This window comes from Podarcis cretensis (genome assembly GCF_951804945.1).
Source record: "Podarcis cretensis genome assembly, chromosome: 16".
In the NCBI taxonomy this organism is placed as follows: domain Eukaryota; kingdom Metazoa; phylum Chordata; class Lepidosauria; order Squamata; family Lacertidae; genus Podarcis; species Podarcis cretensis.
In genome coordinates, this window is record NC_137186.1 from 26,789,372 (window position 1) to 26,807,904 (window position 18,533).

General features: G+C 48.2%; 1 protein-coding gene across 1 annotated transcript in view; it reads right to left on the reverse strand.

The window, feature by feature from the left end:
- The window catches only part of RTN4R (reticulon 4 receptor), a 108,010-nt gene extending 93,695 nt beyond the window's left edge, over positions 1-14,315 (reverse strand). The window contains exon 1 of the mRNA XM_079956878.1: positions 13,620-14,315. Coding sequence (XP_079813004.1) covers positions 13,620-13,641 — 22 coding nt within the window. The 5' untranslated portion in view covers positions 13,642-14,315. The remainder of the gene's footprint in view (positions 1-13,619) is intronic.
- Between the last annotated feature and the right edge of the window lie 4,218 nt (positions 14,316-18,533).

Genomic DNA, 18,533 nt, shown 5'->3' on the forward strand with positions numbered 1-18,533 from the left:
CCCCCAAAAAGCAACTAGACATTCCGTTTTGGTGACTGCAACTTTGGTTTAAAGAGCCTTTTGGTGCCTACCTTATTTATCTGCGTTTCTAACACTGCTTCTGAGCTGAGCAGCTCTTCCTTGCAACAACTTTTTTCAGGCTGGGGGTGAGCAGAGCCATTGCACCAAATTTGCATGACCTGAAGGGAGACAGAGTTGCATAGCCTCACTGCAACCCTTTAAACCAGCCTTGTAGGCAGTTTTGTTGTTGTTTTTTAAGCGGGGGGGGGGGCTGTTAAAACCAGATTATGCACCTTAAGGAGAAAATTGGAGATTTGATCTTGTTAAGAGAGAGACAAGTATGCAGGGTTAGCAATATCTCTGTTGCAAGAGGCTGCAAGGACAATGCAAATATATGGGGGTGGTGTGTTTTTTTCCCTTTCCCCTTTCCTCTTCTTTTTCAGCTGCACCTCAGAATCAGCAGAAGACAGGAGCTGACTTAATTAGGTGTACTCTCTCCTTTCCCCCTGGACTTGAAATGCTTTCTCTTGCCATCACCTTCATTAAGATCTTCCTCTGGCAGCCAAGCTCTCCCCTTTGATGCTTCTGGCGAAGGGAGGGGGGTATTTATCTAGGAGGTAGGAAGGAACATCAACAGCTCTTGCCTTGGGCCAAAGGAGCTGCCTGGCTGTGGCCGAGGCAGGCGCTGGAGGGCACATAGAAATATGTTCTCCGAGATGTTCACAGAGCCATTCCCAAGACCACCTCGGGCACTTTGAAGGCTGCAGCCGCCTACGCACCATACACTTAAAGCACATGGGTTCCCCCAGAAAATCCTGGGGGCTGTAGTTTGTTAAGGAGTGCTGGGAATCCCAGCTCCACATGGGGTGAACTACAATTCCCAGAATTCTTTGAGGGACACCGTGCCATTATCAACTTTCAGGAAGAATGTGAAAGCATTCCTCTTTTGCAGGCAAGAATAGTGAAGAATGCTGCTCCTGGGTTTTTTAAAAACTGTAACTGATTTTAGATGCTTTTAATTGCAACTGGGTTTTTAAAAAATCTTTTAATCTGTTTACTGTTCTGGGCTCCTTGCGGAGTAAGGGCAGGACATTAATTCTGATAATGATAATGGTAATGATAACGACCAGTGCTTTTTTTCTTTTAAAATGTTTAGGGGTACTCTCATTTTGACTCAAGAAAAACCACCATTTTATAGTTCAAATCGGGGGAATTAGATACAGTAAATGGACAAAAATACAAATATTCACAAAATGTTTAGGAGTATGCGTACCCCTGCATCCCCCCAGAAAAAAAGCACTGAAGGAGGAGGAGGAGGAGGAGGAGACATTTATTATGGGGAGATAAAGGGAGGTGGTATTGTTTGTTTGTTTGTTTGTTTGTTTGTTTATTGCCTTTAGCTCCCATCTGTTTAAGGAGATCAAGGTGGCATGAACAGTCTCTCTCCCCCCCCCCCACACACACACCTATTTAATTGCCACAACAACACTGTAAAGTAAATTAGCCTGAAAAGGGCCATGACTGGCCCCCAAATTCACACCCAATGAGCTTCATGGCTAGGTGGGAATTTGATTCCTGGTCTTCCAGGTCCTAAAAGGTAAAGGGACCCCGATCGTTAGGTCCAGTCGTGACCGACTCTGGGGTTGCAGCGCTCATCTCGCTTTATTGGCTGAGGGAGCCGGCGTAGAGCTTCCAGGTCATGTGGCCAGCATGACTATGCCAATTCTGGCAAACCAGAGCAGCACACGGAAACGCCGTTTACCTTCCCGCCGGAGCGGTACCTATTTATCTACTTGCACTTTGACATGCTTTTGAACTGCTAGGTTGGCAGGAGCAGGAACCGAGCAACGGGAGCTCACCCCATCGCGGGGACTCAAACCGCCGACCTTCTGATCGGCAAGTCCTAGGCTCTGTGGTTTAACCCACAGCGCCCAGACAACAACCCTGCAGGGAAGGTCAGGATGAGAGGCAGCAGCTGAGCCAAGGTCACACCCAAGTCAGCTGAGAATGGATTTGAACCCTGGTTTCTCCCAGGTCCCTGTCAGACACTCTAAACACTACACCACCACTGGCTCTCGTGACCATTTCACATGACCATCTAATGAATTTACATAGAATTAATATGCAGGCACAGTCACTCACTTCATTTTAAAATTGGGATTAGGTATATTTACATAGGGCCACTCTACCAGCAGTAACTGGTCATGATAGGTAATAAAGCTTTCATGTACAAGAGCAGTATACCTCTGAATTTCAGGTGCAAGGGAACAAACAACAGGGGCAGGCCAGCACGTGCATGCTTTTCTTCTGGGGCTCCCAAATCCAACTGCATTGGGAACAGAACACTGAACTAGACTGGGCAATGGTCTATTCCAGTAGGACATTTTTTTTCTGTTCAGAAATGAGAAAGCCATTTCTGACCCTTGGGGAGGAGATGGGGTTGCGGTCTAGCCCCTCCCCCAAGCGCGGGGGCTGGCATTTGGCCCCCGCGAGATCTGTGGGAATCCCTGGGCGTGCTTTCCACCGCCCGCCAATTGGCGGGCTGGGGAGGTGTGGCCTAGCATTCTTAAGGCCAGGCACGCCCAGGGACCGCCCTCTTTACTCCTGGCCAGCTGAGAAGTTTTCCCATCCCGCCCACCCTTTGGTATAGGTAGACATAGGTAGGTATGACCTTGCTATGGACTTCGGTTGGTCGCCGCAAGGGGCCTGGTAGGAATTTTTCCAAGTTGGCGAATTTACGGCCTTCTGGTTTTTTCGCCTACCTCGTAGCAAACGTCACAACTTTCCTCAGTATTGGCGGTTAGGCATTGGCTGGGGTTCTATTGTTATGCAAATGGATGGGGGGGAAGGTACGCCATCACCTTCCCCCAAGAAAAGGGGTAGTCCGGTAGAGGACTCCGGGGGGCGTTGTCTTGTCCGAAACCTGGGAAGGTAAGGGCCTCCGGCACGCCCCCAAGCGGTGACACCCATGGGATCCTAGTTGGCGTACTTCAACAGGACCCCCACGGTTTGTGTTAACCCTTCCCGGTCACCATGCCGGGTAGTGGATAGGAGCCAATGCCTAAGGCCAATACCTTCAATTCTCTAATCAATAAAGTTGTGGCCTTTTCATGCCCAATTAAAACTTAAACTACGTGTCCTGTGTCTTTATTTCTCATGGGGGAGGGGAATTGACACGCAAACAAATCCCTCTGGAATGGGAGCGTTCAAAGGGAGCTGTCCATGGTCAGGTTTTTTGCAGCAGACTTCAGGCTTGATCAGAGATGGAGAAATATGTTTCAGTTCAACATTTAAAACCAAAGAACACAGGACCCAAAATCCTTCAAAATGTGCCCTGATCCAAATTTTGAAATGCAGTCCTCTAAGCCACCAATGTTTACACATACAAAAATAATGCATATGTTGAGTGAAAGTGGGCATAAAAATGAAGATAATTGTGAAAATAACATACAAAAATGCATTATTAGGAGAAATTGGGGACATTAGTCAAAAGGGCATGCCAAAAAAAAAAAAAAAGATGGTGAAATCCCCATTAAAACACTGAGGGTTTTCTTTAAAAAGAAAATGTGCAATTGCTTTATTTATTTTATTTTATGTATTCATTTATTTATTGAATTTATATACCGCCCTATACCCGGAGGTCTTAGAGCGGTTCACAGAAAAGATCACAATATCAGAAATGTGGAGAACCAAATTTAAGACTGGCAAAATGAGAGCCTGTGATAAACGAAATAAATAGGACCTTCCACTCCTAGTCTTGACTGATCTCCCTTGTTTCATTTGGCTTTGGTACTAGAACTTTGACATCCATCAGCCAAAGTCTGATGCAAAATGATGGTGCTGAGGGTGCAGAGAGCTTCAGAATGAAGAGGCAGATTGCCCTGGAGGCCAGATAAATGTTTCTCAGCTCTCATCCCACACAAATCCACTCATGATTCTCCTGCAATCTTTCTTCATTCTGATTACCTAGTTTAACAGAGGGAGGAAGCAGGCCATTTGTTGTAGTATACAGGTTGTCGACCTTGAGGCTGGATTACTGCAATGTGCTCTTTGTGGGGCTGCCCTTGGGCTTGGTTCAGAAGCTCCAACTGGTGCAGAATGAGGCAGCTAGACTGCTGGTGGGAACGTGTGACGCCATTGATAAAAGAGACAGGTTCAAGGTCCTTGTATTAAGCCCTGAGCGACTTAGGTCCAAGGTACCTCAGGGATCACCTGAGCCCTTATATCCCAGCTCAACCACTGAGCTCATCTGCAGGAGCATTGCTGGTCATTCTCAGAGTTGGTGAGGCTCCTTTGACAACAATAAAAGACCAAGTCTTTAGTGTCATGTGGAACTCTCTGCCACTAGAGACTAAGCAGGCCTCTTCTGTGCCAACTTTTACATGCCTGTTGATAATTCTTCTCTTCCACCAGGCAAGGCATACACAGGCAATTAAGAACACACCCTTCCAAAGTGGTTAATTGATGTCTGTTTTTAACCTTTTTTTGGTTGTTTTTAATGTTTTAGTGTTTTTAGAAATTACTTTACAGTGGTACCTCGGAAATTGAACGGAATCTGTTCCAGAAGTCCGTTCGGTTTCCAAAACATTCGGAAACCAAGGTGTGGCTTCCGATTGGCTGCAGGGAGCTCCTGCAACCAATCTGAAGCCACAGAAGCCATTTCAGACGTTTGGGTTCCAAATAATGTTTGCAAACCAGAACACTCACTTCCGGGTTTGCGGCATTTGGGAGCCAAAACATTCAACTTGCAAGGCATTCGTGAACCAAGGTATGACTGTATCCTTACACCACAGTATACAAATATTTTCATAAATAAATGCCACTCAAAGTCAAAAACCCTTGCTGATCTACTGCAAACTTTGTCTCAACCTACTAGATCTGCAATCCATTGTTTTATTTTAAACACCTGCATGCTTCTCTATAACAGGGAAGTTCAAATGTGCAGCAAACCAAGGACAGCTGCTGCTTGTCATTCCAAAGCTTATCAACCTTACCTTAATCCCCAAATGCTGCCTGTTATAGCAGCCATCCCAGACTCAGTGCCCTCCAGATGTTTTGGAGCATGACATGAATCAGCCCCAGCCAGCATGACCAGTGCTCAGGGATGTTGGGGGCTGTAGTCCAAAACCTGGAGGCTGCCAGGTTTAGGAAGGCTGGGCTCATTCCAGAAGTCCCTGTGTGGTTTCCCAAAGTTACTGCAAACTACAGCGTTCCCAAGCTACAGCATTCCCTCGCCACAAAGCAAAAACAACTTAAAAATCCTGCTTGCCCTTGCATCTAGTCCAACCAATGCAGGAATCATGTCCCTGAAAGATGGCCGTAAGATTGTTATGGGAATAGAAAGGGGACCTTGAGAACCATGTACACTGCCTCAAGCTCTTGGGAAGAAAGCTGGGATATAAATGTAATGAAATCAGTAAGTAAAATGCACCATGTAGAGTGGTACCTCTGGATACAAACGGGATCCATTCTGGAGCCCCGTTCGCATCCTGAAGCAAACGCAACCCACATCTGCACATCTGCGCATAAGCAGGTCGCGATTCGGTGCTTCCGTGCATGCACGTGATGTCATTTTGAGTGTCTGCGCATGCACGAGTGGCGAAACCCGGAAGTAACGCACTCCATTACTTCCAGGTCACCACGGAGTGTAACCTGAAAACGCTCAACCTGAAGCACATTTAACCCGAGGTATGACGGATAGGTGTGCCAGGCTTGTATAAGCCTCTAAAGTAAGTTTCCTGGTAATTCCCCTTTTATTCCCTCACAAAAAGATAGACACTACACAGTCTTGCATAAAAGTATAAAAGAGTTTACTCACACACATTCTGTTCACAAATGGATCCCAGAAGGCAGACTTAAGTTACAAAGTATATGCATGTGGAATCTATCCCATAAGGAGATAATTCCTTTGTCCTCTCTTGGCTGGAAGCATCTCAGACTAAGCAGATGTTGCTTCTTCGAGGAATGGAGTCAGAGAGAGATATATGGCTGCCTCTTCTGTGCTATTTTGTTACCTGCACAGGTGAGGCCATGCCCACCTTTGGTCACATGCAGAGGAAGTTTGTCCCAGCCCAAGAGGAAGCAAGAAGTTCTGACTGGCTGGTCCAGACATCCCCTTTTTACGTCCACTCTAGGAATGTTATATTTGACTGCTCTGTATTTCACATCCTACACATATGACCTTTGGTCAGCCACTACATCTGGCTGAGAGCCACTGGGTCCAAGAGGGTGGATCAGGCCAAGTGTCCAAACGCCACTCCTCCAGCAACAAACACAGTCAGTTAAAGCACTTCTGTTCTCCGTTTCAGTCCACAGAGGACGCTCAAGGTGGTTTCACAATGCATAAAACATGAAATGCAACAAAACGCACAGCACCACTCAGGATAATCAGCAATTCTTAAGAGAAAAAGCCAGCAGAGGGATCCAACAAAGGATCAACTTCAGTGTTGGCTGCACTGACCGGCAATGACACTCCAGGGTTTCAGAGACGAAGTCTCTCCCATCCTGACCTGCATGCAAGGCTGATGCTTCTAACAGTAAGCTATGATCCTTCATGGCTTGGTCAGGTGTGGCACAGTGTTAGAAACTCAGATATAGGTAAAAAGGGTAAAGGAACCCTGGACGGTTAAGTCCAGTCAAAGGCAACTATGGGGTTGCAGCACTCATCTCACTTTCAGGCCAAGGGAGCCGGCGTTTGTCCACAGACAGCTTTCCGGGTCATGTGGCCAGCAGGACTAAACCGCTTCTGGTACAACGGAACACTGTGACAGAAACCAGAGTGCACGGAAATGCTGTTTACCTTCCTGCCAGAGTGGTACCTATTTATCTACTTGCACTGGCGTGCTTTTAAACAGCTAGGTTGGCAGGAGCAGGGACTAAGCAACAGGAGCTCACCCCATCGTGGGGATTTGAACCGCTGACCTTCTGATTGGCAAGCCCAAGAAGCTCAGTCATTTAGACCACAGCGCTACCCGCTAATCACCAAAATGCACCTTAAACCTGGGCTTTGGTCGCTACAATGGAATGTCTAGGTGTCATTTTTCCACCAACAAGGTTTATTATGTTTATTATTATTATTATTATTAATTCCATTTCTACACCGCTTTATATTTTAAAGAAAAAAATCTCAAAGTGGTTTACAACACATTAACACGTCAAATAAAACAATCCAGAATAAAACAAATTCAAGCTTAAAGGAAAATATTTCAGATCCTTCTCCTTTTGCTTTCCCCATATTTATTTACCTACTTATACAGCTGCCCCTTGGCAGAAATACTCTAGGAAAGCAGTGTGGTGTAGTGGTTACAGTGTTGGACTAGGACCTGGGAGATCAGGGTTCAAAACCCCACTCAGTCATGAAGCTCACTGGGTGACCTTGGGCCAATCACAACCCCACAGGGCCATTGTAGGGATTAACTGAGGAGGGGGGGGGGAGGTTGAATTATGTAGTCTTTGAAGCAAAAGGTGGGATATAAGTGCAATAAATAAGCTCTTCTGCTTGCCTGCATAAGAAAACTTGAGGGGCCAGCCAGGTGAGATGTCAATCACCAGTGTGGCCTCCAGAGATCTCAACATGGTCACAATTGGACCCATGCCAGTCACAAACCGTGCCTGGCGCCTGGCTAATTTCTAACACTGGTGGGGGAAAGGGCAACTAGCAAAGGGTTTTAATATTTGTATCATTCTGCAAATTCACTTTGAGTCACTCTTTGCGGAAAAGTTACTGATCATAAGTAATAATATTAATACTATACTGCTAATAATACTCTAGGAACAATAAAACTCTAGCAATACTAATACAGTACTGTACTGCTAATAATACTCTAGCAACATCTGGCAGGCCACAGGTTCCCCATCCTTGGCCTGTAGGTTTTTTTCAGTTCCGAATCCCACCAGAGGGGATCTGTAGAAGAATATATTCCTTTGGGAGAAGCCATAGAGTGAACAGATGTTCTGTTTGACAGAGCCTCACATCTGGGGTGTGATCACCATCTTGCAGAATGCATGGCTTGCTGAATGTCAGAAAACCTCTGTAGGCTCCTATCTGAAACTGTAGCTCAGCAACCAACCTTTTCTCCCCAGTGTTTTTTTTTTTCTTGCTTGCTACCGTATATTTAAAAAACAAAGCAACAACAGCCAATAGAGACTAGACACAAGCCCACACTCTCCAGAGCAGCAGAACATCTGGGCAGGTTGATGGTGCAACCATTCACGATAACTACCTTTTCTCTCCAAAGAAGTCAGTCTGCCCCCCCCCTAAAAAGAATTTCACTTGCCTCACTTGCAGGAGAAGGGAGGAGGTAGTTGGAATGAAATAGTGGGGCTTCACCACAGCAGTTATAGCTGATGACCTGAGACACTAGTTCTCAAACTTTTTGGGTCACCCTTAGTCCCATGAACTTATGCCCAGTGCCCCCTACTTCACCCCATAAAAACCATTACAGTGGTACCTTGGTTCTCAAACTTAATCCATTCCAGAAGTCTGTTCCAAAACCAAAGCGTTCCAAAACCAAGGCATGCTTTCCCATAGAAAGTAATGCAAAACAGATTAATCTGTTCCAGACTTTTAAAAACGACCCCTAAAACAATAATTTAACATGAATTTTACTATCTAACGAGACCACTGATCCATAAAATGAAAGCAATAAACAATGTACTGCAGTCACACAATCAATCAGTCAGTAGCTGAATTGGGTTCCACGCAGTCACAAAAACAAAACAAAAAAGCCGCAAAAACAAAAATGCAAAATAAATAGCAAAAACGGACAGACCTCAGCATAAAACTCAAAACAGAAATGTGGCACTCAAAACGGAGCACGTTCGGCTTCCCAAAAAAGTTCGCAAACCCAAACACTTACTTCCGGGCCGGGTTTGCAGTGTTTGGGTTCCAAGTTGTTTGAGTACCAAGGCATTTGAGAACCAAGGTACCACTGTATTCAGAATAGCAGTTTGCACAACCCGCTAAGGGAGATAATAACACAATAAAATTCAAAACAGTAACAATTAATTGCACATTTAATCAAAATCCAATTAAAATGACTTCTTCAACAAAGCCAACAAAATTTATGAACTTGATCCAGCGGTACCAGCTTTTCAAAGTCTGATAGTCGTTTACATCTCCAGCATCCCTCTGCTACCCATTTTCCTCTTAGCACCCTCTAATCCATCACCTCCAGGCGGAAGTAGCCCCCAGTTTGGGAACCACTGATCTAAGACGCAGGGGTCTGTTTCAAACCTTGATCATCTTTCCCCTTTGTATTCTCTCTGTCTCTCTCTCTTCTTTCTTTCTCTCTTATTTATTTCCATGGCCCCTTTCCATTAAAATGTTAATTTTTCCTCCGCAAAAGTTAGAGGCAATGAGAGCACAACAGCAGCATCAAAACCAGTTGCAGGAAGCAACAACAGATCAAGTACAGTAGCAAAGGGCCTTCAAGTGCTTATATATAAGTCACCTCCCCAAAATAACCCATTCCCCACCTGTAAAAAGCATGCTGTGTCGTAAATCTAAACATCCAAATGAAGGCGCTTCACACGCAAACACAGAAAAAGAAATCAAATCTGGAGAAGGGGGAAAGGAAAGTACTCTAGTATTGAAACAAATCATTCACACTGGATGACCATAAACAGGAGAAAGGCCTGATTCTGCTGGCAGGAATCAATCAGAAGAGTTCAAGGTGGGGTTCCTAAAAAGAGTTCAAGGAGGGAGTCCCAAAAAGGCAGTGTGATTTAGTGGTTAGAGTGTCGGACTAAGACCTTGGAGACCACAGTTCCAATCCCCATGCAGCCAGTAAGCTCGCTAGGTGTGATCTTGGGCAAGTCACTGCCCCTCTCAGCCTAACCTACCTTGAAGGGTTGTTGTGCGGATTTAAAAGAGAGAGAGACAGCCATGTACGCTGCCTCCTTGGACAAAAAGTTAGGAGATAAATGCAATAAATGCTTTTGCACCAGCTATTGAGACAACTGTGAACCTTTTTGCCCCCCATTACAGTGCATTTTTATTTAACTGCTGTGGTTAATACCACACATTGCTACAGTACACCTGAAATAAAGGCATGACACAGGAGAAAGCACACCTGCAGTAAAACAAAACTTATTTCGTATAATAATTGATTCTGTACTTTTTACTACTTTGTAAATTTTTGTTCTGCTACTAATTGGAGGAAGGCAACAAGGTTCCACCTGGAACTGCCCCCACACAAGGATGTTGTAGCTCCTGCAAGGAGCAGAAACCTCTTCGTGCATTTTATTAAACGAATCCTCAGGAGGATGAATTCTGTGCTCTTCTTTCAAGCCCTAGTGGAATATAGGCGTCAGCACAGCCCTGTTTGCGTCTCTGGTTCTCCTTCAGGGGCGATTTAACAAGAGTGCCAACAAGGGCCTTTTAATCCTGTAAAATGAGCTAGTCAGGACAACCTCCCCCCCATTGAATCAACACATATCAAGTGCTGTTGGTGGGAACATACAGAAGGGCCTGTGGAACTCTCTGCTTGAAGTTAACCCTCTGGCTCCCCCTGTGGTGACTTTTCATCACTGCTTCAAAAACTTTTTGATGTATTCTTTTTTTTGGGGGGGGGGGGGAGATCATTTATATGAGAATTGAATATAACAACAACAATGACCACATTTTCCTGTTCCATTATATATGGAGAGAGGGAGTTTAGTCCAGGGGTTCAAATCCTTGTTCAGCTATGAAACTCACTGGAAGGCCCTGGGTCAGTCCCTGTCTTTCAGCCCAACCAACTTCACAGAGTTGTTGTAGGGATAAAATGAAGAGGAAGAGGACCACCTTGAGCTCCTCAGAGGAATGGTGAGATATAAATGTGATTGGTAAATAAATAGTGTCACAGTTCTTTCTTGGCTTCTGAGCGCTGCAAGATCCATCAAAACGAAACTCCTGGGCTGCTTGGTAGCTCATGTTCATTTCAGTGGAGCTCGTCTAGGCAAACGTGCCGCAAATGCTGCCTTGTGGTCCCCATTATGCCACCATTCCAGGCATCCAAAACCTGCCCCCTGTGGCCAGCCGCCGCCTCTCCTCCAGGTTCCGGGCAGTGCTGCCTCTGCAGCCATCTGATCCCCACGGAGCACAGGTATTTGAGCAGACCTGGAACAAGACCTCATCTCCCTGCAACTGGCAACCCCCTGCACACACAGTTCCCTGCCGAAAGCCAGATGCCTTCCACGCCGATTGCATCGGGGGGGGGGCATCATTACCCAGTGGAACGAAAGCGACGCCTAACCTACAGAACATGATTTCCTCACTTTGCATGTAATTTCACACACAAAGCCTTAATCCAGTTTAGCGCCTTGATTCCCTCCCCCCCTTTTTTTTAAATGAAGCTGAGCAGAGGAGCAATTAGCTAGTGATGCTTTGGGCCAGCCCTGCTCATTACACCAACAGTGACACCCCACTCCCTTTTTCCTTCCTCACCCCACCATTTTCCCCAGGACCATCACTGTGGAGATCAGATCTGCAGGGGCTGGAGGAGGATGAGATGCCATAATCCCCTCTTTTTCCCCCATTCATCCTTTTCCTCCTAACAAAGAGCTTTGGTGCCTTTTGAGGGTGGAGAACATTCCCCACCAATCCCCCAAGAAAAGAATACTTCATGACCCTTGGAAGGTATTGTACATAGGAATCTGCCTTATCCTGAATCAGGTCATTGGTCCAGCTAGCAGTGGCCGCCCAGGATTTCAGACAGGAGATAATCTCAGACCCAACCTGGAGATGCCTTGGGGCCAATTGAACCTTCCATATGCGTAAGAGGCACTCCCACCACTGAGCTACAAACATAGAAAGCCGCTAGGCCATCTAGCTGGACCAGAGCTAGGCCATCTAGCTCAGTATTCCCAACACTGACTGGCAGCAGCTCTCCGGGGTTTCAAGCAGCAGACGTTCCAAGCCCTATCTGGAGATGGTTGATATTGGACCTGGGACCTCCTGGGTGCAAAACAGGCAATTCCACCACCAAACACAGAAAACTACCTTAAACAGAATCAGATCATAGATCCATCTGTGTACACGGACTGGCAGTGGCTCTCCGGGGTTTCAGGCAGGGGGCATTCATTCCCAGTCCTGAGGATTAAACCCAAAACCTGTATGCAAAGCAGGTGTTCCAAGGACCAAATATATATTGTTTTAGTTACGAGATATCCCGGAGGTGACACACACAACCCATTATAAATGCACACTCCCATTAACAGCTCTGTCTAATCAGGTTGCTCTTGTCTAGATGGAATGTCACGTTATCGCTGCGGAGTTCAGACAAGCTCTGGGAAACTTTGGCCAACTCCATGGAGCTTGCAGCGCAGCTTTCTCCTGCCAGGGAAGGAAATGCTGCTAAAATACTTGATGCTCTGGGTGGCGGTGGCAATACTCCTAAAATGGCCATGGGGTCTTTTCCACTAACACCTCCCATCATAAAGTCCCCCCTTTTCGACACAGGAAAGGAGCGAAAGATTGCCTCCCGCATCCACACGCCGAGGAAATGCACCGCGGGGGGGGGGGGCACGAGGGGGACCACTGCCCGCCCCGGTCTTTCCACGCTGGCCAGGCAAGAGCGCCTCTGCAGACACCTGCTGGAGCCGCAGACCGTAAGGGCCTCTGGGGGGCGCTCTTGAGAAGCCCATGAAAGATACGGGGCCCGACCTAAAGCAAGCTCCTTCAAGCGGGAGAAGGAGGTGGGATCTGAACTGGCAAGCCAGGAACACGGAACTTCTGCATCTCCAAAGCTATTTTTGAGGGGGGTAAAATGCTAACCCTTTCCTCTCTCTCCACCTGGGGGAGATGTTGTTTCTCTGACAGCCAAGCTGCCCCAAACTGGCGACTAGCAAAAAGAGCTATTTTGGACACACACGCTAAACAGCATTTCCTTTCATTGGAGGCCTTTGACTGCACCCCATGCCATCTATTCCACCTCTCCTCAACCTGCTTTGGGGTCCGAGTTGAAAATGATTGAGATGGAGTTCTTTCTCCCCGACAGACACTCCCCCCTGCAATAGCACAAAAGCCTGGCATGGAGGAGGGAAGACAGAAAGACGATGATAATAATCCCCCGCTCCGCGCGCTCAAATCCAGGCGCAACGCGCCGTCCGGTCTACATTCCTTGTAAACGCGCCAACGTCGAACTAGATTCTCCTCTACACACAAACACACGTCCAGGGAGGAATTCTGCGCCAAGCGGGGCGGGGGAAGGGGGGGGGGAGAAGCGAAGGTCCTTCAAGGGCGGGGTAAGTCCCGCGAGCACACCCCCCCCCCAAAGAAAAGACACAAACACACCGTCTATCCTCTCCGGACTTTCAGCAGGCGATGGCAAGTCTCCGTAGCCTGCCTCTTTGAAAAGGGCGCAGTTGGCAAACGCTTCCCCCCGACGCCCCTCGCCTTAAGTTAGACGGCTCCCCCCTCCCTCGAAGTTGGCCCCCGCCGTCCCCCCTCCTTCCCAGAGCTTCCACGGCCCGCGACAGACAAAGTTGCCTCCTCGGAACTTCTCCCCGCGCCGCGCGCAAAGGAAACCCCGACTGCCACACTCTTTCATCTCCCCTCTCCAGCCCATATTTGTGTGTGTCCCCACCTAAAAAATTTTTTTTCCCCTTTGTGTCTCTTAGTCCGTGCCGTCACTTACCTTCAGCGATCGCCCTCTTCATTTTAGGGGCTCGGGAAAGGCACGGCTCGGAGGGCAACGGGGGGGACGCAGCGGCAAATCCTTCCCAAAAGAAACGCAGCGGAGCCTCATGCAAACTTCCACCCGGGCGCGGGCACGACAACAGGGATGCTGCTGCTGCCTTTACCGGCGACAAGCCCGATGCCCGCCTGGCTCATCGGGCTAGCGAGGCGGAGCGCTCCTGCGGCCGGAGGAGACAGCATCCAGGCAGAAGGGACTGAGGGAGGAGACGCCCCGCGCGCTGTGGCTCACACCAACCCGCCGGCGGCTGCGACGCAGGAAAAAAGAGGCAGGCGCCGGTTCCACCGAGCGCGTCCGCCCTGCTTTGCCTCGGCTCCGCTTCTGCTGGTCTTGCCCTCCCGGCGTCAGGGTGGGGAGGAGCGGGTAGTTGTTTTTTGTATGGCGAGGCTTTCCCAGCTGGGAAAGGGCGCCCGATCCGGGGCTCGGAGAAGGAGGGACGGCGGCGCTGGCGAGGCTGGTTTCGGCGGCTCCGGCGGGGGGACTGAAAGGTGATGAATGTTTTATGGGATCATGTGGTTTGACGTGAGAGGAATCGGCCTAGATCGGATTTACTGGCTGGAGGAGGTAGAGGGAGAGGGAGGAGGGAGGGGCCGCCGCCGCCGCCGCGAGCTCCGGCGAGGGGGGCGCACGCGGAGCGCGTTTGGGAGTCCTGCAGAAAAACGAGGAGCGCTTGGCCGGAGCGGGCTTGGCTGTGGCTAGACGTTGCTCTCCACCACCACCAGGGGTTTGCCTGCGGGGAGACGAGGGGGACAGCGGCACCTGGCCCCAACCCACCCACAATACACGCGCGAGATGTATGGGTCCCGGGAGCCTCTCTCCAAAGAGAAATCACTTCGGACTTGTTCGGAGGCGTGTTTGAAGATAGGAGAGTGCGAGGAAGACCCTTCAGGACTATGACAGGGCCCCGTTCGGGCTGGAAAAGGGTTCGGAACTGATGGGAGGTGCGGAGGGGAGGGGGTGACAGAAGAGAAGACTGCAGCAGCGATGTTTCTCCCGGCCCGGGTCTGTCCGCGGCAGCACGCTGGCCTAGGCGACGAGGCTGGCAGCTCATTCCTGGAGGGACGGTGCCACCTATAGGACGCCGAGGAGAGAATCCGGACTGACTGTGCAGGGGGGCGGGGGCGCGTCGGAGTGCGGGCGCATCTCTCCCTTCTGCTTCAGAGAATAGACATCTCATTCTTGCCTGTGAAGCGAGACTCCGTCCTGGGTGGCATCGAGCACACTCCACGCCCACCCGAAGACATTCCCACACCCGCATTTCCCAATGCTTCCTACCCTGGATATCTGACTGTCTCGAATATCGGTTCCTCACACTTCTGGGACAGGGTGACGCATCCCTCATCACCCCCCTCAGCGCTTGACACGCGTGAGACCCATTTTGAGAAGGGGTGGGGGGTGGGGTAAACAGAAGGAAATTGGTTGTGTCCTCAGACACACAAACACATGCACAGTCCCCCCTCGCGTGCCTTATGCTTGATATGCAAGCTCTAATCCATATTAGTGATTTGTTGGGACAACAAAACCAGCAGCTTGAAATGGGAGTTAATCTAGATTAATCTTCTCTGAAAGGGGACGGGGACTTTCGCTCTTAACTCTCTGTGTCTTAATGTCCTCTTATCGCACCACACTGATTTGAAAGACTACACAGCGAGTTTTTTTTTTTTTTTTACCTGCTCTAATTCACCTCTTGGGAATACAGGAGCTTGAGGCAAAAAGTCCCGACTTCAAAGGGGACCTTCCTCTGATACGATGGTGGCTGGTGCCCATTGGTTGTGGTAGGGCAGAAGACAAGGAGCCCAGCATTAGAGGGAGCCAGAGAGCATAAGAGACGGGACGAACAAAGGTGGGGCCAGTGTCAATAATAGGTGGGGGCAACTATTTCTAATTTTGTCCCCATCCTCCCCACTGCTGAGTTCGACAAGGGCCACACTGAGACTGAGGAGGAAGAGGAAGAGGAAGTTGATGGGCAGTTCTTCCACTCCCCCAAGACTGTAGGCAACTAAGTAGATAAATAGGGACCGCTTACCAGCGGGAAGGTAAACGGTGTTTCCGTGTGCGGCTCTGGCTCTGGCTCTGGCTCTGGCCAGAGCAGCTTCGTCACGCTGGCCACGTGACCCGGAAGTGTCTCCGGACAGCGCTGGCCCCTGGCCTCTTAAGTGAGATGGGTGCACAACCCCAGAGTTTGTCAAGACTGGCCCGTACGGGCAGGGGTACCTTTACCTTTACCTAAGAAGCAGCACTGGAGTGCTGCAGAGTCATGGGAAGTCAAAGCCCTGTGATTATTTTTGCAGCAGGATCCCTGTATCCTTTGAGGAAAAGGTTTGCTATAAATGCAGTCAATCAGTTATAAGATATCAATGTGCATAGGGTCACCTCCTGAAGCTTGCATACTCCTGCCCCACAGGGTAAACTTTGGATCACACAAACACCCATGACACCCACCCCCTTTCAGATGCTTTGGCATGCTGCCCAGTCTAAAGGATCCTTTCCATGCAAGCTGCTCTCAAGATCGATGCCCCCATGCCACCAACTGCCAAGACCTGCAAATAAGAAGGTGGGGCCTTTGAAACCTCCTGCTGCTGGTAGGGATGCCTGGGGGTGAGGTGGCTTGGATCACAGCATCAACACTCCAACAGATCTTGCTTCTTCCATTCATCACAGCTATCGTTCTATCACATGTCTCTGTGTCTCCAGCTTCCAGCCTGATTCCAGCTCAGCTCAGCTCAGTTCACACACACACTGATGGCTATTGTTCTCCAAGAGAGCTAGACGATTGGGGTGGTGGGAAGGCTCACCTATTAGCCCAAAGGGCACCATTACGTAGCTGCAGCTCTTGTAACCTGGCTGCTTCTTTGGGGATGCTGATGAGGACACCTTAGTGGCCAGCTAAGGTCACTGCGTTACAAGGAACCTTGTCTATTTCAGCAAGCTCCTCTTGATTCTCAAGCTCACTGGGTATCCAAAGAACTGGAAGACTGACACACACACCCCCAACCCACAACAATAGCACAAACATAACATGCATTCAAATCCAAGACAGATGCCAGCTGGGATGAATATTTCAGAAGGCTTGTTGAAAGAGGAACGTCTTGAGCAGTTACTGAAATGCCAATAGAAGGAATGCCCACCCCCCAATATGCAGTGGAAGGTTGTTTCAGAAAGCAGTTACCACCTTACTAAAAGACTGATTCCAACATCATACAGAGCAGACTTCCTGAGAGGATGATCTCTGCGAGATACTGTCTCCTGCAGAATACAGTGTTCAATTGGGCATATAAGGGTTGGGGTGAAATTTAGGTATCCTGGACGATATTGGGCTTTGTACAGCAAACACAACACCTTGAACTTTACCTGGTAGCTATTTGGCAGTCAAGGCAATTGCTTTAGCGGCTCCATATGTGTTGGCCATTTTCTGTCCCAGCTGCAGCATCTGGGCAGCCCTCCCCCCCCCCCACTGAATACCAGAAGAGCGTGCTGGATCAGGCCAACGACCATCTAGTTCAGCATCCTGTTCTCATAATGGCCACCCAGATCCCTGCAGGAAATCCAGAAGCAGGATCCAAGCACAAGAGCACCCTCCCTGTCATTTTCAACTGTGGAGGCAGAGGTTTGACATCTTGGCTAGTAGTCATTGATAGTCCTCCAGGATTTTGTCTAATCATCTTGTAAAGCCATCTAGGTTGGTGGCTATTACTGCCTCCTGCAGAGGCAATTTCCATAGCAATTTCTATGCCCTGTATAACAAATAATAATATATTTTGTAGAAGTCCTTCCTTTAATCTGTCCTGAATCTTCCAGCCTTCAGCTTCACTGAAGGTCCAAGTGGGAGATAAACTTAGAGCATAAAGCTCATTATTCTCCACTAAACTAATACATCATTAAAAAGCTCAAATTTTCAATGAACTGATTGTCTTTCTTCCCCAACTCACGCTACGTTATCAAAAGAAATTGGTCGTGTAAGCAGTGTGTCCCAAACTCTCAGAAGCCACTCATCGATGGAGGGCAGATTAATCTTTTTCCCATCTAAAACTCCAAACCATACAAGCCACAATCAATAAACGAACCACTGTTTCTCAGTCTTCAAGCAAAGCCATACGTCTGACATCATGAAATAAAAGAACTCTTGGATCTAGCGGCTGTGTATGCCCTGAAATGCTTTTGATTTCATTTACAACAGAAACACTGTTGCTTGTGAGTTGAGAACATGACCAAAATATGTGATATATATATTTGCTCTAAGGGAACGAACATCTCCAGCAATCATCCTTCACCGCGTGCGGATTCTGTTCCACCTGAACGATGCTAAATATCAACTGAGCAGAATTTTCATGGAGGAAAAGGCTATAAATGGCTACTAGCTCTGATGGCTGTGCTCTGCCTCCATGGCCAGAGGCAGGAAGGCTCCTGAATCCCAATTGCTAGAAGCCACAGGAGGAGAGATGGCTGGTGCTCATGCACCACTTCTGTGTTTCCCATTTGATTGGCCACTGTGAGATCTCAGGATGCTGGACCAGATGGACCACTGGCCTGATCCTGCAGGACGCTTCATATGTTCTCCATTTTAGAAGGGAAAGAAGCTTTCCTAAAAATTCATACACAGGTTGTTCCATGTACAGATGCACATTTTGATATCAAGTACATTCACCTCCTCCTCCTCCATTTAAATCAATTCCCTGATTATCCTGGTGTGCATTTTTGACCATCTCCATGCCATCAAATATTTAATATATCCAGATCAAAACGTATTTGCTTGATCATACAAACAGAAATGGTACTGGGAACAAAATTTTGATGTTAATAACCCCATGCCAAACTTTTAAATGCTGAAATGTTGTGAGGGATGGTGTGGCCTCG